The sequence below is a fragment of the Cavia porcellus genome, unplaced genomic scaffold (assembly GCF_034190915.1).
Source record: "Cavia porcellus strain 051 isolate PalLab524CR breed Dunkin Hartley unplaced genomic scaffold, mCavPor4.1 scaffold_11, whole genome shotgun sequence".
NCBI classification, from domain to species: Eukaryota; Metazoa; Chordata; class Mammalia; order Rodentia; family Caviidae; genus Cavia; species Cavia porcellus.
Window position 1 is genome coordinate 53,478,343 of NW_026947494.1, and position 22,906 is coordinate 53,501,248.

At 33.9% G+C, this 22,906-nt stretch overlaps 1 protein-coding gene across 3 annotated transcripts in view; it reads left to right on the forward strand.

The window, feature by feature from the left end:
- Cwc27 (CWC27 spliceosome associated cyclophilin) overlaps positions 1-22,906 on the forward strand; it is a 233,907-nt gene that overhangs the window by 179,438 nt on the left and 31,563 nt on the right. For 2 of the 3 annotated variants that reach the window (XM_063258241.1, XM_003461597.5), the window contains exons 12-13: positions 9,287-9,396; positions 13,614-13,717. In XM_063258241.1, coding sequence (XP_063114311.1) covers positions 9,287-9,396; positions 13,614-13,717 — 214 coding nt within the window. Of the gene's footprint in view, positions 1-9,286; positions 9,397-10,979; positions 11,157-13,613; positions 13,718-22,906 lie in introns of all 3 variants that reach the window. The other variant, XR_010050517.1, reaches the window with a different exon arrangement.

Consider the following 22,906-nt stretch of genomic DNA (forward strand, 5'->3'; position numbering starts at 1 on the left):
ATTCCTAGGTATTTGATTATCCATGAAGTAGTCATAAGTTTTGTTTGACAGAGAAAACATGGACTGGGCTAACACAGAACTTCCTTCTCCTACAAATATATAAAAGTGTTGGCTAAAATATGACATAGTCCAATTTAAATGCTTAACCAACCTTGAAGAAGAAGAGGGAGAAGAGAGAGGCAGAAAGGGAGACTGAGAGAAAATTGGAAGAAGAGAGGCAAGAAGGGAAGAACAGTGAGTGGGAGGGAGAGAAAAATCCTAGACACTGGAAATGAAGGGTAAGAAAATTGATACTGTAGTTACCTGGGGGCATATATTGAATCCAGGTGGAGGCTGTAATATGGGGAAGCTGAAGTTTCCATCTCACACTTGGATAGAGAATATGGCCTTGCGTTAAAGAGGTAGGAGTTAGAAAAACTGTCTACTTGGTCAGAAAGGCCACAAAGAAGCTTACTGTTCTTCAGATATTAGTGTCAGGGAAAAGAAAGGAAAAGAGAAGAGAGGAAAGAGGAGAAAGAGTCTCAGTAAAAAAGTCAAAACTCTAAACCTGTAACCAGCACAGATATAAAAGCTAAAATGTATATTGCCTACATGGTATGAGAAGAATTCTAAATTGAGAAGCTGACATGGAACTAAAGGCTCTGGACCAATGAAATCCCTTAATTGTCTGACAGAAACAAATGCAAAACCTATTGAAGGAACTTTCACACAGTCTTGGGAACCAAGAATTCCTGTGGAATAGGATGAAGATGCAACCCTAAATGAAAATTAACTTATAATCAAATATTAGAAAATACTTTAGACCACTTTAGTGAAACATAGAAATACATAAACAGAAGGATCCCAAAAACAATCACAAAGATACAACATTATAAATGTGTAAAAAATAAGATTTTTAATGGAATAAAAATCTTAATAAAAGACTAAGCTGTGAAAAAAGATGAATTTGAAAAAGAACTAAATGGAATTTCTATAGATAAAAAGTATAGTGAGTAAAATCAGTGACTCAGTTTATGCTTTAAAAACTGATTAAATGCAATTGAACAGAGAATTAGTGACCCGAAATACAGAGCTAGAGAAATTACTCAGAGTAAGTAATGAGAAGTAAAATGACGAGAAGTAAAAACATGAAAAATGAATGTCCTCTGATAAGTCATCATCAAACGCACTGTATCCTTGCTAGAAAATAGAAGAAATGACTAGTTTTCTGTTTTGTTTTTTGTTTGTTTGTTTTGTTACATAGTTGGGTTTGTATAGTGGAAGTCAGTGCATTTGAGTATATAAAGTGTTCGAGTTACAGTTTCCATGCTATACAGTAAGAACTTCATCAAATTTAATCCTGCTATTACAGATTTATATGGTGAAAGATCACTAGACCTCACAGCTGCTCTCCAGCAGTTTACCTGTTCATTTTGGCTAAGAATGAAAACAGAAAGGAAAAGACATCTTTAAACCACAAGTTATTAAGAAAAAACTCACAAAACCAGAAACTAGAGCAGGGTGAGTCTACCAGAGGTGTTGTGACTGCCTAGGCTTGGTTGTTTAGATTTACAGCTTGGTTGCCTGGCCTTGATTGTTTAGATTTACAGCTTTCTAGGGGGAAAAAAAATTGACATACCACAAGCTGGACTGGATTTTTATATTTACTTGATATATTTTCCATTGTTACAAAGAATTTTAAGACAGCTACATTATGAAAAATATTAGTGGCCAGTTTTTCTGACCTAAAAGTTTGTATTGAATCAGTCTTTCTCAGCTATATTTTATTATTTTAACTCTTGATTCAAAGCTGGCTTTTATTTTTAAACTTTTCATTCACCTTGGCAAATAAGCAGAAATAAATTACCTAGTTGGTCTTTCCAACAGGAATTTCTGTGAACAGTGTCAACAAATCTTGGTTTTTTTATTATGATGTAGTGAGTGGGACTCACTAACAAATTGATATGTGTGACAAGGAGAGCATCCATTGGGAAGCAGTTGTAAATATTAATTTTGACAGGAAAATTTCTTGTGTAAGACTGAATGATGTAAAATATTCTATTAGAATATTTAGATTAATATTAACTATGAAATTTTACTTTAGAAAATCTTTTAAAATTTTAGAATAAAACACATTTCCATAAAATAGTTTATCCCTTTAATCTATTGAAAGAATATTTTAGTAAAAAATTTAGTAGTATATGGCATTTTAATTAATTTAGAGTTGTATCAAATAGAGTAACCATTCAAGGAGGCATAAGGATATAAATTGCATCCAGTTGCCCTTCACCAACACTTTAAAGACCCTTTTTTTGTGTTGTTTTATACTGTTTGTGAAGGTTATCATAATGTAAAATCAGCCCAAGCAAAAAGTGCTACATGCTTCACTGCTTAGATTATATCTTCTAGAAAGAAGCAGATTAAGGAGATCACCCTTAAAACAACCTCTGTTACCCATATATCTGTTTTTCCCTCATATCAAACATGCATAGCAGAGTTATTTCTCTCAACTTCTAATTAGTTCACCTGTAATTGGTAACCTGTGAAACTTTCATACCTCTATTGAGCCTATCATTTAAAATATAAATCAAGTTACAATTAAATGATAATAATCACAATCAAAAGCTCCAGAATACAGTTACATATTAAAAGCCAGATATTGCAGCAAAAAAAAATAGAGCTCCTGAGCAACTAAAGAAACTGTGGATCTTTTAGAGCATTCTTTACTAGAAAGAGTAGCAAAGCATTTACAGCTATATAATCATAGGGTATAGCCTTTGATTTACCCATAACCCTCAGGCACCAAGTATTTGAGTTCTTAACTTTCATTACAGAATACAGTCAGTTGTGTTAAAGGCAAAATGGTTTCTCACTCATAACCTAAAGATTAAAAGTCTAGTTTTTGCACTCTTCTCCCTTATGAAGCCATAAGCTGCAGTTAGGATGAGATTAGAGCTTAAGACTTTGTGGGAGAATAGTTTGATTCAGCAGTTGAGAAATGGATGGCATTCTAGAATTCTGTATGTACATTTTTTTCCATCTCTTGTGAAAACTGTTGAACTAGACTTTTGCCAACAATGGACTCAAAGATGGAGTAGATCCAATACTATTAGAAACTTCATTCAAACCCTGGGAAAAGATAAAGTTATACTAGTTATTTATCTGGAATCATTTACATAATGATGAAAAGCCGTACAGCTTTATCCACTGTGAACATTTTTCAAGGGAATATCAGTTTTGCAATCCATTTTAGACATCAGCTAGAGAATGTACACCTACTCCATATCATTTTAAAATTACTTCCTTTTACCAAAGAGATTATATCAAAGAGAGCTTAAAATTTATGAGTGAATCTTACTTTTTTAGGTGCTTGCCATCACTACCACTAATTTATGAAACTGGTTATACCTATATATTGAAAAAGGATGACTAATGCTACAATATTAAGATATTGTCAGTGCAGCTATGTTAAGGTGTATCTGAATTATATGCCTATGTTTTCATTATCATGGTTAGACAACAAAAAGAATATGGTTTGACAAATACTAAGGAAACAATTTATTGAAGTTATCTTAATTAACTTTTTCATATAGGTAAAAATATGGAGGTGAAATTAAAATGTTAACAGACTTAAGGACTCCTACTAAGGACTCCTTATCAGCATTTTTGGAATACAGCTAGTTTCATATTCTGTGGGGGAAAATTCCCCTTTCCTTCTATCAAAGTAAAAAAATCCATAATATTTGTATGAAGAAAGAGATAAGAGAATCCTATCTTGAGCAAGAGTGGACACTGTTCCTTGGAAGTTTATCTTAATTATAACAGAAAAAAATATATATATAGTGTTAACATATAAATGTTGAGTATATGCAAGTATATTTTCATACCATCACATTTTTTAATCTGAATAGGATAATGATTTGTTAAGCATTCACCAAGCATTACAGTCTTTCATTTAATCTTTATAACAAGTTAGGTAACTATTATTTTCATTTTATAGCTAACAGTACTGAGGCACAGGTTGTCTCTGTATACACATAGAAAAAACTGTGTAACTAAAATTCTGATCAGTCTCACCCCTGTGTCTGTGTTCTAAATATGCCATATCACTGGCTCCTTCTCTGTTGGAATCCAAGAGTACATGTTCTTTCCTTTATACCCAGCATAGGAAACATATAAGCATCAGTTCCTGTTTGAGTGCTAGTTTTAATCCTATAAGAATACTTTCTGAGTTAAACAAGATTGCCAATGGGTTAACACTCTTTATAGTATGTAATGGGTATAGGGTTTCATTATACTGTTCTCTTACTTGCGTAGGAAATTTCACACGATTAAAAATTATGTTTATTATTTTTTACTAACAAATAATTTCTGACCACTTAACCCTATTTTGCTTGGGGCTTATTCATTTATATGTTCAGTGAATCTCCATGTGAGAATTAATTACACTGCACATTCTGTTTTCCAATATTTTTACAGAAGAGGTACAGCTTTGTTTGTTTTCCATTCTGTAAAAACTACATACTCTTTTATTTTTTTCTGTCTTTTTTTTTTCTAGAATGAATATCAGCTAATCATTCTGAAATTACCTATATTTGTTTCAAAACATTCCTGTCTCTGATGTAAGAATCCTGAGATAGTTTAAAAAAAATAAATAAATAACTACTCCCACTCCTACCTCACATGTAGTACCACCACTCTACCTCATGGCTGGAACCAAGAGGACTATATTAGAGTCAGTGTAATTCAGTACAATTCTATTAAATTTGGTACTGTTAGGATTGCACGTCTCTCCAAGCTAATTCATAACATTCATTTATACACTGATAGTAGTTAATATCAAAATCCTAGCAGATTTTTTGAAGAATCGACTAGCTATATTTAAAATTTATATCAAAGAGCATAAGAACAAGAATCACCAATATGAAAATGCCAAAGTTAGAGATTTTATACTAACTAATCTCGATTCAGTATAAACCTGCAGTAATAAAGATAGTGTACTGTTGGCAAAAGGACATAGATTAATGGAACAGAAGACAGAATGGTAGGTAGAATTCCTGCGTTAAAGTTATACTGCAAATCTGTGAAACATCATAGTAAGTGGACAAAAACTGAAAGCTTTCACTTTAAAATCAGGAACAAAACAAGGATGTCCACTATCACCACTCTTATTCAATATAGTTCTGGAAGCATTAGCCACAGCATTTAGACAAGAAAAAAATAGAAAGAATAAGGATAGGAAAGGAAGAAGTCAAATTATCATTATTCTCAGATGACATGATGCTCTACATAGAAGACTCCAAAAACTCCACAAAAGACTTCTAAACTTAATAACCAAATTCATCAGCATAGCTGGATACAAAGTTAGCACTCAAAAATCAATAATTTTCCTGTACACAACAAAGTCACTGAGAGAAAACATTCCCTTCACAATAGCATCCAAAAAATGAAATACTTAGGAATCGATCTAATAAAGGAAATAAATGGTCTACACATTGAAAATTATAGTAGTCTGAAAAAATTGAAGAGGATATCGCAAAATGGAATGATATCCCTTGCTAATGGATAGGAAGAAACAGCATAATGGAAATGGCCATACAAAATTGTTATACAGATTTAACACAATCCCAGTCAAAATACTATCAGCATGCCTCACAGAACTAAAAAACATTCCTAAAATTCATTTTGAAACCGAAGAGACCTAGAATAGCAATGGCAATCCTGGGCAACAAAGGCAAGGCAGGAGGCAGTCACAATCCCTGACTTGAAATTATGCTACAAAGCTGCTTTGATAATACCAACATGGTCCTGACCAAAAAAAGCCAGAACTCAGGATTAATGGAACAGATTAGAAGATACAGACACTACTACAAACACACTCAGCCACATTATCTTTGACAAAGGCACCAACACATTCACTGGAAGAAAGACAGCCTCTTTAACAAATGGTACTGGAAAAACTGGCTTTCCACATACCACAGATTAAAACTAGATCCAGGTCTATCACCATGCATTAAAGTCAAAATGGATCAAAAATTTAAATATTAAAACGGAACACTAAATCTACTGGAAGAGAAAGCAGTTGGAAATCTTGACATTGGTATAGGCAGAGATTTCATGAACAAAACCCAAACAGCACGAAAAAGTACTTCAAAGAATCAACAGCTGAGATCTCATGTTAAGCTTTTGCACAGCTAAAGAAATCAGCAACAAAATGAAAACACTACTCACAGAGTGAGAAAAAAAATTAGCCAATTGTCACTTAAAGAACTATCTAGAACATAAAGAATTGAAAAGCTGAAACCTCCCCCAAAGTTAAAGACCCAACCCAAAAATGGGCATCTGAGATGAATACACACTTCTCAGTTGAAGAAATACAAGTGACGGGCTGGGGATTTAGCTCAGCAGCGTAAGCACCCGCCTGGCAAGCGCAAGGTTGTGAGTTCGATCCCCGGTACCAAAAAAAGAAATACAAATGACAAATGAACATATGAAAAATGTTCAACATCATTGGTCATTCAAGAAGTGCAAAGTAAAACAATACTGAAATTCCATCTTACTCCAAAGAGCAACTATTACCAAGAAATCAATAATAAATCCTGGAGAAGCTGTGGGGGAAAAGAAACCTTCTCCACTGTTGGTGGGAGTGTAGACTGGTGCAACCACTGTGGAAAACACCATGGAAATTTCTCAAAAAGCTAGGATTAGAGGTCCCATTTGATCCAGCTAGGTCTGTTCTGGGTATCTTCCCAGAAGATTTAAAAACATCATGCCACAGTGACATATGTACTCCCATGTTTATAGCTGCACAATTTGTAATAGCTGAATCTTGGAAACAATCCAATTGCCCAACAACTGAGGAATGAATAAAAAAGATACAGTATTTTTATACAGCAAAATACTACTTTGCCATAAAGAAGGATAAACTTGAGACTTTTATAGGCAAATGGATTCAACTTGAGACCATATTCATAAGTGAAATAAATTAGACACACATTTATAAACATCATATTGTCTCCCTGATGTGAGAAACTGAAAGAGTAAATAAGGACCAAAATATACAATAGATATTGTGAAATGGGAAGAAATTGTGCAGAAGAAAAAAACAGCTAGGGTAGGGGAAGAGGAAAAGGAAAAGGAAAAAACAAAAGGATAAAATGGAAGCAAAGGTTTGTAAATAGAGAGAAGAAGAAAAGTTGAAGGGAAGAGAGGGGATTAGGAAAAAAAGAAGAAAAATATATCATGTACAGATACAAATCCCCTGTGATGAATATGATCATTATGTATATCTAAAAGGTACCAATAAACTGAATAAATAATTGTATATCTTTGTAATGAATTTTACTGTACATAAAGTATACCTCAAAATAGCCACTTTTAAAGTTCTTGTCATTACTAGTTTCTAGTATAAGGTGGCTACTGTTTTCTGAATTATTAAGTCTTTTGAGTATTATAGATGACATTCTATGGAATTTTCTTGCTTTAATATTTACTTAATCTTGGCTTTTAAAAATTGATTCTTAAGGCTTTGTGGCACAATTTTTTTAAAATTTTTTGAATTTTAATTTTCTGTTTCCTACAACATTGTTGAAAAGTGAAATCGAGTTGTTGGTCCATATTAAAGGAAACCACATGTAAGGAACTACACAGAAAATACATTAAAATGAGCATGGCTGAATCTGTTTTGAAGTGTGTAAACTTAACCTGCCTATGACATGTAGCAGCTGAATCCATCTGTGTCAGCCTTTCCATTTATTTTAAACTTATCACTACAAGTAAAAGTTTTCACTCATTTGTGACTGAAAATTCAAGAATTTGTCCTTTTGCTCTTTGTTTTAACCACTAGACATTATAAGGATACTCATCAGAATTTGCCTTCAGATCTTACAAAATTCTGCCATGTAGAAATGGCAGGAAAAAAGTATCATTGACTCTAAGTTTGGTGAAGCAGGAGATTCCAACAGTGTGGCAAATACTCCAGTAACATGTGAGGCTCCAGGGTCAAATTCGCCCGCTGCCTCCTCGATTCCCTTCTCTTTCATTATTCATTCATTTACTTGACTATCTACTTATATCGAACTGTTATCACTTGTTGATCAAGCACTGTCCTAAGTGCTGGTAATTAAGACTGTTCTTGAAGGAGTTTAATGTTCAGTAAGAGTTAAAGAAGAGTAAACAGAAAATTACCATCCAGTGCCATACACAGAAGTACCAGCTAGTTCTTCAGAAGCTTGACGGAGGAGCATCCAACCCTGACCTAACAACTGGACTCAGAAAGGCTTTGTGAACAAAGTGCCAACCAGGCCAAGACCTAAAAAATAAGCAGGAATTAAGCAAGAGAAATTAATTGAGGAAGGAGAGGCAAGTCCTTTTCATGTTCCGAGAGAATGGGGAGCAGGTGGAGAGGCCAGTTGGCTGAAGGTGAGGGGAGGACATCAAGAAAACAATGTAAGTTAGAAGAATAATAGTTAAAGCCAAATGAAACCACTGAAGGTGAACACGCCCAAGGGCTTGAGAGACAAGACTGGGAAATATTAACTGCCTCCAGCAAGGATCCTAAGATTGTTAAGGTGCTTGGTCTTTATCCTAGGGTAATGCAAATCCAACTATTATAGGATAAGAAGGGCAATATTCAAAGATATAACTTCAAAAAAATGTAATTAATTTTTCAAACCTGTCAAAAGAATCATCTTACATATATACCCATTATGATAACGTCATCTCTTTGCTATTAAGATTGCTAAGCCTATGTGCCTCAATCCTGATGAAATTTTTGGTTATTACAACTGGAAAACAAAACTAGCAAGTAATTGTATAACAACCAATATTTGAAAGGTTGTATCTTGTAAGACAAAACAATAGAAAATTGTGTTTCTGGATTTAGGAAGATCTTACTTTTAAATGTGAAATAGGTGGGGTTTTTTAGTCAATTTAAATATGTACAGTCTAATTAACTTAAATAAGTACAAATGAGGACAGATAGAGTAGCATAGTACAGAAAAAAATTTTACAAAGCTGGTTGGTCAACTGATACCAAGCCACTTTTTAGTGGAGGAAATGATTATAGAATTGATGGAGCTTATTGGTTTCATTTTGAAATTAAAGGAAGAAAATCAGCCCAAATTTGGACTTCCTCTTTAGTGGCATAATTGTATACATTAATATGACTGCACTTTGGGCCAGGGATTTAACTCAGCGGCATAAGCACCTGCCTGGCAAGTGTGAGGTCACAAGTTCGATCACCGGTACCAAAACATATATACATATATGACTGCACTACTTACTCTAAGAGTATTCTGTTTTTCAGAAAAAGAAGGCACTCCAGATGGTGCTATTGCAGAATACAGAAGAGAAAAACAAAAGTATGAAGCTTTGAGGAAGCAACAGGCAAAGAAGGGAACTTCCCGAGAAGACCAGGTAAATTTAAAAACCAAAATCCATATGTAATTCATTGCCTTTTTATAGTCTTCTGGGATTATGAAACAGAACCTAACTTGATTGTGTAACAGAGAAGCACTATCTCCCTAAAAAGAATAAGGACATATTTAGTCATATTTATGTAAGGTACGCTACCAAGGACCTCAGCCACTTTTGTAAGGATCCAAATTCTAATGTTCGTTTTAGAGATTAAAGTGAAAAGGCTTGAATCTTTCCAATTTCAACGTGGTACTCCCATATTGAGCACAGGAACTTGTAAAATGACATGACCCTAGAAATTCATGTAGAGGTGAATACTGTGAAACGGAGAAGTGGTAATCACTACTGAAGAGAAACTCTTTCTGCATGCCAACTAAGCCAGCTCAGCTTGAACTTGTACACTGCCTAGAAATGAGGCATTTGGTTGAGTAGTTGATTTTGTAATAAAGCCCTGTGTTTTGCAAGTAATTCCTAAGTCTTAAGTTGTAATAGGAGAAAATTGTCATAAATCAAAATTAAAGAGAGAAAACTAGCTCAGTAATTTGGGAGTCAGCTGTATATGCCACATAGCTTTGTGCTTGATAAAACCGATCTCTTTAGTATCCCTTCATGTTGAAAAGATAGGGGGCAAACCAAAATCATTTATTTTTAGTGTTGCTATGGATATAAAGATTTAGATATGCCATTTTAAGCAAAGAAATAAAACAGGCAAAATAAAAGTAAATTAAAAAGCTCAAGCCTATTTGGTTAAATTAATCTAATCAGAAACTGTGTTATAAATGATGCCTAATTACTGGTAAGAAAGGATCATGCATCAGTACTTAGCATAAAAATAATCATAGGGAGAGTTCAGCAAGAAATCTAGTATAGGAAATTTTAATTACAGAGTACTAACTTATATGCAACTTTCAAAAGCAATGGAACATCAAATGAAATTAAGAAAAAGTACATTATTGATTTGTTTTCATGGAATCACAAAGTCTTCTGAATACCAGCTGTAGAAACTATACTATTAAAGATGATAAAGATAACTCTTATTCCTACATTTTTTTCTTCCTTCAAAGCAAATAACTTTAAGAATTTGTCATGTACTAATCACTATATTTTGTGGCCTACAGGCAGCCACAGGCCTGCCCTCTCTCAGCTATCATGGAAAAGAGCCAGTTAGGCCATTAATATCAATAAAAAGAAGTGAGCATTATGAAAAGATAGATGCAGGAAATGGCGTAAATGTGTACCAGTAGGACCTAAACATGGCCAAGAATATAGGAAGATCTCCCTGAGAAACTATTGTTTAAAAGGTTAAACAAGAGCTACCCAGATGAAGCAGAGGCAGGGTATGTATGGCTAGACAAAAGAAGTGGTACATGAGAAGTCTTTCCCTTCATTGCTTTGCAAAAAACTAAAAAACAATAAGTTTAACTGTAACTTACCTAAGAGAAAAGACATGAGGCTGAAGAGGTAAGCAGGAATCAACTCAAGCAAGGTATCTCTGAGCCATGTTAAGGGTTTAGTTGACCTTTAGGAGAATGGGCAACTGTTCAGAAAAGGAAATGACATGATCTCATTTGCATTTTGGAAAGATTTCTCCAACCTGGCAATAATGTGAAAAGTAGACTGGATCCAGGGCAAGACTAGAGGTACCGAGGCCACCAGAGAGACTGAGTATAGAATATGAACAGAATCTGCCAAGGCAAGAAGCCTTCAGAATAATTTGTCCATGCAAAGAAGCGTCTTTCACTGAGCTGAAGAGTCATGCTGTAAGTGATTGGCTATTCATTTCTTCAGCAAAAGCCAGAAGACAGTAATTCCCACCAAATGCCAAACAGAAATACTTCCATGTAAATGCTATCTTCTTCACCCTACAATGTGTGCTAATATGTTCATTGGCTCCAAGAAGAAAACTGCTTTGCCACTTTTAATTTAGGAAGAAAGATCCAGGTGTAGTGTAATTTTCTAGGAAATTTTACAGTGTCATTCCACTAAGCAGTGTTCATTGTTTTTACACCCTAGAAAAGACATTTCCAAGTGTACATATTTTACCATTAAAAATTGATCAGATCTTTAAGATAAAGATTCAACATAGAAACATGTATATTAAAACATAAATTCATGTAAATATAATGTAAATATCTACATAGGAGCATTTACATGGAACCTAAAGCCTTGAAGGATATACCACAAAATTATTAGTTATGGTATTCTAAATGGAGAAGTAATAGCTATTTTTGTTTTACTTCTCCTAATTTTTCTATAGTAATTTTCCATATTATAATGTAAATAAAAGTTTGTGAACAGCAGAGTATTTTAATGAAAAGGTTTAAAAGTAAGAAATTATTATTTCAAGAGTTCAGTTCTGTGATGTTTATGATGTAGAAACATAAAACATCCAACTCTTAACATTCTTAGTGGCCCTTAAAATGTTCAAATATGTACATTTTACCCAAATTCATCTCATTCAATAGCTATAGTAATGTGAATATTTTCTACTCTTTTTTATGTGACCATTAAATTTTGAAGAAATGTCTAAACCACTTTTCACTATCATTTTGTAGCAATAACTGCCTTTGTTTCATGAATGCATTTTGAGATCTCTTGTTCATTAAGCTCAGGTCCTAGACTACCAAACCTACTTAGTTTTTTCAAGAACTATAATCTTAATGATATTCTGTAAATAAACTCTGGAGCCTAAGTATTTATTATTATACTTTATTATACTTGCTATTCATATGTTGAACTATCATTAACACATTTTCCTCATATGAAGTATGAGGGTAATAATGTTGAATTCAGCACACCAAAATTATGGTTATGCTCCTGATTTTTTTAGACAGGTAGTACTTTATCTCACTTCACAAGAATATGCTCTAAAACTAAAATAGAAAAGCTTCTTCCAAGACTGTGTTCTCTGCTTAAGTTCTGGAGTACATTGTGAAGGTATAACCAGGAGAGAATCTGATTGTAAAATTACAGCTATTTATTGCTTCTTCCTCTTCTTGCCCACGAGATCATGGAAACCAACCAAGAATTCAACCAAGAATTTTTTCTTTTAAACGTATTTAATATAAAGCCTGTATCCGCCTTCTACTGAACAGTAGAATGCAGTGCCTTTTATTTGGGGGTGGAGGGATGATAGTAGGGATTAAACCCAGGAACTTAACACTGAGTAACACATCTCCAAATCTTTTGAGACAGAATTTCACTAAACACTAAGTTCCTCAGGCTGCATTCAAAATGTAAAATCCTCAGCCTCAGCTTCCCAGAATGCTAGGATTATAAGCATGTGCCACCACAGCCAATGTACAATGTCTTGTGTGTGGATAATTTTAAATAATAGTATAAAAATGTATTTATTGCTTTTTACACAATTATGTAGTTCTTTACTGATAGACCTTTAAACATGTTTCCATTTTTTCCTTTTACCTGAATATTGCTGCAGAAGCTATTTTGTGCATTTCAAAATGTTTTTCCTAGAATATATTCCTAGGATTGAAACTACTACTACATTATAAGGAATGACCATCTGAAAGTTTCTAATACATATCAACAGCTTTCTAAAGCTATTATTTCAACTTACCTTCCTTTATGGCAATCAATGGGTTCATTCATTCCAATTTCCCTATATTAATATTTTTATGGTTTTAGAAATTTATTTTACTTATTATTTTTATATGAGATACTATTTATTATTCCACTTTTCATTCCACATGTCCTGTTGTATTATTTGTGGTAGACATTAAAAACTTAACTTGCAGTCCTATCACTCTGAGAGGCTGAGGGAAGAGGATCACAAATTCAAGCCCAGCCTAGGCAACATGATTACTTAACAAGATTGTGTTTAAAATTAAAAGTATAAAAAGATTTGGGGATGTATGTTGGTGCAAAGGCCTTAGGTGCAATCCCCAGTGTCATAAAGGAAAAATTAAGAGCAAATATTCCTAAAGTTGCAGTGTCTTCCACAGAAGCAGATATAAATTTCCACAGTCAGAAAATGACAAACTACCTGTGAGAAAAATGTCAGTGGAAGCTCAAATAGGAAAATGTCAAAGTTTATCAATATCACCTTTGTAGCCTGAAGGCAGTTTTGCTATTTTTCTTTAGACTCAAACATTTATCTAACTATTTCACATCAAAGTATCATGTTTTTTCTGCCAAAATTGTGTCTACTTTAGAATTTACATTTATCAGAAAACTTACCAGTCTAATTGTTATTTCAGACTCTTGCACTGCTAAACCAGTTTAAATCTAAACTCACTCAAGCAATTGCTGAAACTCCTGAAAATGAAATTTCTGAAACAGAAATCGAAGATGATGAAGGATGGTAAGGCTGTGATTTCTTTATATTAACCATGAACAAGCAGGCTCAAATTAGAGATACGATAGGGACATTTCCACTTTGTGATACTTTTCTTTTTTTTTTAGACTTTACTGTCATTATTGTAGAGCTTCAGCACTTTTTTTTTCATTGCAGTTCAGTATAAAGTGAAATAAATATACCAAGTACTGAGTAAATAAAATTTATGGTGTGTTCCTAGTATTGAGCTAGCCAGTAAAAAGTGCACATAAAATACCTGACACTATCACTACCCTAAGTAACTTCTGAAATTGTGGAAAAGATATGACTCAGGTTAACCAGCAAGGAAACAACCTTAAAAGACAATAAATCAATAACTTTAACACTTTCCCACAAACTTAGTAATGTATTTCATAATCGTAACTTCCTCTTTCAAGTTTATGATCTACAGGAGCTTAGCAACACATACATAGTCAACTTTATTTTTATCTTTGGATATTTTTCAGCTTTAAAGACTGATAAGAAACAAATTAATGACATGTATATGCCCTGTGCTTAGAACTTTATCCTATGCTGGGGGAAGAAAGAATAAAAACCATGCTTTTCCCTTATCACACGCCTCTGTCCTCTAGTTGACTTCATGTGCGGTATATTAGGCCTCCCCACACCTAACTGCCTCCACCTCCCACTGCACCCTGGCTCAGGCACATCTCAGCAAGCAGGCCAGTGCATCACCCCCCACACATGACTCACCCTCTGGAGCCTCTGAACCATTACATCTACCATTATCCCAACACAGAATCATGGTCTCAGAGCTCCCTGCCAAGCAGCATCTCCCCTGTTTCAAACTGTTCAACACTTCCATCCTGCAGGAAACCAGTCAGGAGGATTTGTTGAGCACTAACAAATCTAGAGGTTGGAGGAAGGAGGACTAGAATACACAGTAAAAAAAAGACACAAAAACACTTAGTGAAAAAACATTTAAACAAGTAAGGCTTTGTAACTCTAAGAAAGTATAACCAAAAGGGTTGAGAGGATGATGATTTGAATGGAGTGAAGCCTGCCTAACCAAGGACCCTGAAAGTACTTGTCTACTTCTCAATTAATTTATAGTTTCCACCTGATCTTGATTATGATGCCAATTTTTATAAAATCCTCAGTCTCTTGTAGCAGGTTTCTATTACTTAAATATTTGTTTATACTTAAATTCAATGTGGCTTGAAGGCAGAAGCTAGCTCCTCCCATAGTTCTGTGCCAAAGGCAAAGACTCAATGAGTGTCAATTGACCCATAGAGATAAATGCACATTGCATAGAAGAACTTTCTGCTTTTTATATGACTGGACAGGTTTAGTTTTATTTTGGATTCCTTGAATGTCTCAAAATATCTTTCAAATGTTTTGGTTTCAGCCACCACACAAAAAATGTCTTGCCAAGTTCTCTTCCCCTTATTTTTGAATCCATATGCATTTTTTAAGGAAATATGACCCATGTGTTTCTGATTCATTTACACTTAACTCATCAAGATGGTGTTTTGTAAGAGCAGTTTGATGCCCAGTAAGTTTTTTTAACCTTTTTATAAGCCACTTAAGCCCTTTTTTATTGAACAGGAAAGTCACCAACAAATTCAAACCCCAGAAGTTTCATTTTAAACTCATAACCCACAGGATTCAAATTTACTTTCAACTTGGCAAGACCATTTAACTTCCCAAGGTTCTTCCTACCCCTTGGTTTAGTATTCTCTCATTTTTGAATTTCTCATTATCTTCAGATATCAATCATATATTTCTTAAAGTGTCATTCTTGTTTTCGATGGGATTCAACCATACAAACAGTGTTCCGCCTAACATCCTCCTTAGAAAGTTAAACAAATTGGAAGCCTTCACGAGATGTGGAGTGGGGGAGGAGGATCCCCTCTCAGTAATATTGGCTAATTCTTCATTCATCTGAAGAAAAAAGTAAGTGGCAAAAGAGAGGGAAGCAAGTTAAAAGAATCATTAACCAGTCTTCAGGGAGTTTATTTGTGCTTTCCGTTGCAGTCTTCTAGACAGAAGTACTGTGCACCTACAGAATATTTTTGGCATTTGCTTTATCTAACATCTAATAAAAATATCTTTAGGGTTCAAGGCGTTGTCCATAATGCAAAATCGTACAAAATACAACTCTGATATAATGCCTTTTTATTGCAGTATAGACCACTGAATTTGTATAGCCTTATGAACAACATCAGGTCTGTTCGTAAATAAATTAGTACAGCTTTATCAAGTTTGTGTGATTTAAATCATTTCTCATAAAGTATATTCTACACAGGAAAGGAGTCTTATACTTAAAATGATTTATAGCAAATACTATGAGTACATAGCATGTGTATGTGTGTTATGCATAAATTATGTGGTTCCCAGATTGTTTTGTAGGTTGTGGTTGTCACTTTTCTAAGGAGTAAAAGTCAGCCAGTATGCTGTGCTATACTGTCAGGGTCTGTTATCTGAGGTAAAATGATTGCTTCTAAGACATTTTTATGTGCCCGCATGAGTGGCCACACATTGAGGGATCATTTTCATTTTCTGTCAAGATAGAAACCATTACCAATTTGTTATGTTTTCTTTTACTTGGCAAACTATTCTATTCACATTTTTGGCTGAGCTGCTGTATTGGCATGGTATACAACAGACATTTGGGTACCATTCAGGGGCATTCTACTTTTTATGCAACAACAACAACAAAAAAAAGTGAGAAAGGGGAAAGAAAGAAAAGAAATATGACTCTATTATAAACAGTGTGTATGCTTTTCGGTAATTATTCCCAGATTTCACTGTCTAACAAGGCACTTAAAGAAGTATTATTTGTAGAACTAAGCTGAAATGTGTGATAGAAATTTTTCACTCAGAATTACTGATTCTTCCTTTGTTCATTTATATTCTGCAACTATTTAGTGGTATTAATGGTACCAGATTCTAGTTTAGCAGTTATAATGGTCTGTTTGCCACTATATTCCCTAGTCCCACACTATCACATACTTTACAGGTATAGAGACCTTCTTCAAGCATTTTAGAAAACAGATGAGACATGGAAGGAGGCAGCAGGCGAAGGGTTCATATAACCATGGGGATGAAGTCCATATGCCACTTTGTGCTTGGCTAGATAAAGTTTGATTAGCTCCCAAAAGCAGTTTTGAAAGATCTGTAGCTAATAAAGCAGTGAAGAGACATAAAAATAAAAAGCCACCTGTTCTTACCCTAAATCTAAAACCTCTGTGAATAGACTAAAATCTTGAGAACACTAACTACTCATTAATATGATCTATTGAACATTTCTTTGCAGGTTATTAAACATCAGATTATTGTATTTTTTATTTTAAAGAGATTAAAACAAAACAATAAAAATGATATAAGATTTCAAAACAAGGTAGAAAATTAACAATGGTCACTATATTGCATAATTATCTTTGAAAAAAGTTGCTCACATTACAAAATTATTTTAAAAATTTACAACAAATATACAAGATAAAATAATAGGGCCTGAGGATTTAGCTCAGTGGCACAGGCGCCTGCCTGGCAAGCACAAGGTCGTGAGTTCGATCCCCAGCACCAAAAATAAATAAATAAAATAAAATAATAATAAAACGACTTGTCTGCCACTTTCTCTCACCTCCTTTGTCTTTCTCCACCATCACTTTCCCCCATAGTACATATAGTAACTATGTGTTATGAAAATTTGAAAAACCCCAATTGTTGCATGGTTGCCTTCAGTAAATATTTTAATGATTATTAGATTTGTAATAGGTATTCATTATAGAAATAGCAGATTATAAATTCCTTCAAAAGCAGTAATATAAAAATCACTTGGGATCTTAAAGTCAAAGAAACATACTATTAATTTATACATAAATTTAAAATGTATACCTAATATATAAAAGAGTATTTTATATTTATGCCTAAGAATTTATACCCTTTGAAACACATCTGTGCACATACATACTTAAAGTAGAAATAACATTATATAATACAATTTTAGGGGAAGGAGTATGAGAAATTGAATTCAGGACCTTGTGCTTACCAGGCAGGTGCTAATGTCACTGAGCTGTATCCCCAACCCTATGTATAGTAAAATTTTATAAGTTGCTTTTTGTCCTCTATAACTTATAGTGACTATCTTTCATCATATATAATTTTATGATTCATTTTAGTATTTTGTATTATGTGATATTCTGTTATATAATTAGCTACAATATACTTGACTATATTTGTATAAATAGACTCCAACTTTCAGTATTATAAACAGTGATGTAAGAAAAATCTTTCTATGTATGTTGTTGCCCATTTTTCAGAATAAATGTTTAAAACTGGAATTGCTTAGTCAATGAATATGCAGTTAGATTTCAGCTAAATATTTTCAAATAGTCCTCCCAAAATGTCATTCCTGTTTATGCACACAAATAGTATCATTTAAGACTTGCCATTAGGGCAGTTAGAATTTGAAGAATTAATTAAGCTTCTTTGCAGTATTTGGTGAAAGGGTAACATTTTAGAAGAAATAATTCACCTTTGTACAGTTTTTTTAAAATACACGTACAGTCTAGTTGGCTTCTGTTTTTAATAAAGCTACTACTTTCAACAGAGCTTTTCTTCTTGAGAACCTCATCTCTAAGTACTTTTATCCTTGATTCTAGAAAAATGCTGAAAGATAACCCTATGGTTAGAGCTTTTGGATATGCGTTTTCTTTTTCATTTTTATTACAACACCTTGGTTGTGTTAAAGATCATTTTTACCACTGGTCAGACAATGTATTTCTGCTACAGATTGGAGTCTTGAAAACCTAGATTTGGCTTGAAAAAGTTTTAAAGTCTTCCCCTGGAGTTAGCATAGTATAGAAGCAACAAGTTGCTTACAACTTGTCTGAGTAGCCAAATTAGTGAAGTTTTAGTGATGCAGATTTTTTGAAAACATATGTCTTTTAGAGCTCATATTAAGATACCATTAATAAACATAGCTTTATTGTATTGCTTTACACTGATAAACCTTTACAATTCTTCCATATGTAATAATAGCCATGTACAGTTTGGTCATATATTCAGTAAAGAGTACAAGACAGCAAAATAATATTTTAATTATAGTTTCCACTTAACTCAAGCTGGACATTGTCAACCATAGGTAATAAGTTGGCATGTGTGAACACTAAGAGAGACATAAGGATGTACAGTCTTAAAATTATGAAGAGTCACATTATCCAGGTAAGGGAATTTCTTCAAGCTTTAGTATTAACTATGCAGGAGGCTATCATTTTAAATTGTTTTAAAAGAATAATAAATCTATTACATATGAACATAAATAGCATACTTTTGTTAAAAATAATTTTACCTACAAAACAAATTTTAGAAGATGAGTTGCAGTAGTTTACAGTTTTGTAAGTCGTCAGTCTGTAGCAGGAATAACTGGACTCTCATACCTGCTTCTCTCTGTTTTGTTCTCACATAGCAGGCAGTCTCTGAAAAGTTCCACTGTCTGCTGTTGACAGGCTAAGAATGACAAAGTTAGGTAATCATGTTAGTACTCTTACAAAGTAATTTTGACCTTGCAGACATAGAACTGCTGGCTAATGCATCTCTAATTGTCGTGTGTCATGATGTTCTTTATTTATCAGAGATGATAATCCAATCTGTAGCTCCTAGAAAACTTTTTTTCAGGTTCCAATTTGTGATCTTTGTTCCCAAGTGTTACCAACATGAAATAAATGTGCTCAGCATCACTGATACAGGCCGCCTACAACAAATCTTTGCCATTCCTGCAACCATCCCTCGCTGACCCTGTTTTCACATGATTTGCGGCATGCCATTTGTTTTTTATAAGTTTTTCATTTATATAGTATTATTTTTAGAAAGTTTTACCTTTCTTCACCTCAGTATTTTTTCTTGCTAATTTATAATTCTTTATTTATTCTGGCTACCATAATTGTGACTGTCTAGTCTATGTCTTGTTAAGATCATAACGAATCACCTGTATTTCCATAAGCACATATATTCTCTTATCTGGGACTTTGCACATGCTGTCTCCTCTGTGTAGAATGCCTCAGTACTGTATCCCCTCCTGCTTTTTCCTTGATTCACCTGGCTGACACATAGTGTTTCTTGGGGTATTAGCTTTGATGCACCTCCTCGAAAATGCTTTCCTATCTGTGCCTGGCCCATTATTTACACTTTGACCCTTGCCACACAAGTGTTTAAAAACTTTCAGACTGTTTTCTTTGTCTAAAGGTCCCCTTTCTACAACACTTAGTGGTGACCTTGCAAAATCCTAACCATTTTTCAAGACTCCTTTCTGTGATGTTGTCAGGGATAGAAATCTCCAAGTTTTTAGAAGTTAGATGCTTGTTTAGATATTAAAAATATCTTGTGGTTTTTATAGTTTTGAGATTTTCATATTTGTGCCTAGACTATTAAAAATAGATTATTATCACAGCAATGTCATTGATTCCAAGTGGTTCACATGCCTTAACTCATTGGATTACCTCAATAACTCTGAAGTAGACACTAATAGCTTGATTTTACTTATGCAGTGAGACAAGTTAAATAATTTGTGGCACCTTATCGAGAGTCTGACACAAAGACTTTCAGAAATATTTATTGACCTTATGTGCACATCTGTTGTAAGAAAAGGAGTGGTTGAATATATATATATATATAACACTGTTACCACTGGTTAGCTAGAAATAGTTTCCTTTTCCTTTAAATATCTTTCAGTTGCTTTTCACTTGTAATGAACAATCCAGCAGAAAATTTTAGTCAGATCTGTGTTTATTTTCTTCTCTGTTTCCTTTATGATGAGATGTCTGTGCAAGTCTTTTGCTCACTTTTTAACTGAGTTGTTTTCTTACTGTTGAGTTTTGAGAGTTCTCTGTATGATATAGATCCAAGTCATTTATCAGACATATGATTTTTCTCCCGTTATCATGTTTTTAAATTTTTCTTAAATTTTACTTTTATTATTATTATCAAGCGTGTTTTATAGAGTAAAATTTTTTGTACTTATGAGGTTCAACTTTTATGAATTATGCTTTTGTTGTCCGGTTTAAGAATTCCGTATAACCTGAGACCATAGATTTTTCTCCTGTTTTCTTTTAATTTTTTATTTTTTTACACATTACATTTAGATCTATAATTTAAATATCATTAAATTCATTGATTAATCTGGAGAGAATTGACATCTTTACTATGTTGAGGTTTTTTTTCACCGAACAATTGTGATGCTTTCCCTCAGATTCCTAAGCTATGTTAATATTCTCTCTCTCTCTCTCTCTCTCTCTCTCTCTCTCTCTCTCTCTCTCGATTCACTGATTTTTTTTCCCTCTGTCACCTCTTTCCTGCTACTAGGCCATTCTAGTGGATTTTTTCTGCTTTAAAACTATTAGTGTGTTTGTAGTTTATAATGTACTTTCCTTGTGTTGAATTGGTATGTGTACATAACACATCTTTTTTTTTTCCCCCTTTGGTACTAAGGATCAAACTCAGGACTTCACATTTACCAAGCAGGCACTTACGCCACTGAGCTAACGCCCCCCCTTCTTTTTTTCATAACACATCTTCATTTCTTTTTTCATTCCTCCATCCAACTCTTGACTTCACTTTCTAATATCTATCTTTTATTTTGCTCTTTATTTATAAATATATATCTTTATATTAGGGCATATTATCTTTCCACATATTTCTAGAGTGTTTGCTCTTATTGAAGCATATTTATAAAAGCTGTTTTAATGTTTTTGTCAAATTAATTGTAGTATTTGTTATCTCAGTGTTAGTATCTGTTGATTGTTTTTCCATACAGATTGGGATTTTTCCTAAGTCCTTCTATGCTGAGTAATTTTTCTTGAATCCTAAACATTTTGAATATTATGAGTTTCTAGGACTTGTTAAATCCTGTGTAAATCTTAATATTTTATCATAGTAGAAAACTAATTTGGATTCAGCCTGTGAGTTCTGACCAGCCATCTGTGGGGTTTGATTTCAATATCAATCTTGTTTTCAGTGCCTTTGCTTTGCTACTTACATCTGTCTTGCCTGTGAGCCACAGCTAGTCTGTGACATGGTTACTCTCTGTGAAGATCCTACATGCTCCAACTTGATGAGGTCCCTTTCCTTCACAATTTTCTCAGCACTTTCTACCATCCTGGACTTACCCTTTTCTACCCTCTTAGCCAGAAAGTTGGAGCACTGGTTATACTGTTTTGCTGTGTACTTCCTGTGCTGCACCTACATTTAGGACAAAGCTGTGCTGGGAAAGAGAAGGCAGGGTGGGAGGAGCAATAAAGGTTTGATTGTTTGGTTCGCTGGTTGTTTGTTTGCAGTCCTGGAGATTGAAAAACTTTAGCCCACCTCTCTTGAGGGCCTTGGCTTCTCGGAATTTGTTGAGCTATGCCTTATTTTCCTTTGAAGATTCTGTAATCATCACTATGCAGATTTATGCACAATTAGAGAATTGTCCAAATTTTACCTTGTTAAATTTGTTTACCTGGTAGGATGTCTCATATCCTCTATATGCTACCTCTTTTTTTTTTTTTCTTTTTTTTGTCTTTTTCGTTTTTATCGGTACCAGGAATTGAACTCACGACTGCCTGCTTGCAAGGCAGGTGCTTATGCCACTGAGCTAAATCCCCAGCCCCCTAGAACCTCTTTTTCTTTTTAAGAAAATTCAAATGGTACTTAATTCTTAGAGTGTGAATAATACTTTTTCTTTTTTAAAAACAAGTATGTTAATTACATATGTTGGCTCTGAATTATTCTTAGTGAGGATAATATATTTCTTGAGGAGAATACTGTGCTTTGACAGCCTCACAGGTTGAAGAGCAGTACCTTAGTATCCTCAAGTCACAAAAGGTAATCACCAAACTGGAGGGGACTGGCTGGTGTAAAAATACCTTAACAGCCCTCTGAAGCTGTGCTAATGTGAGTGGTATTTGCTTAGAATTTCAAAAGAGCTAAGATTCTAATTCTTTTCACATACTACAGGCCAGAGAAAGCTAGAGTACAAGAGGCAAAGGAGGCCTGAAGATTATAAGACATGTTGGCAGCTAGCTGAAATCTGTAGAAGGATTTGAATTTTTGTGGGCTGTAGAGGGGTACAAAAGTCCCCATATAAGAGATAGTTCACAATAGGATAATACCCAAAACCTTAAATCAAATTAATGAAATGCTTTTCACTCCGTTAATATGAACAAGGCAATACTA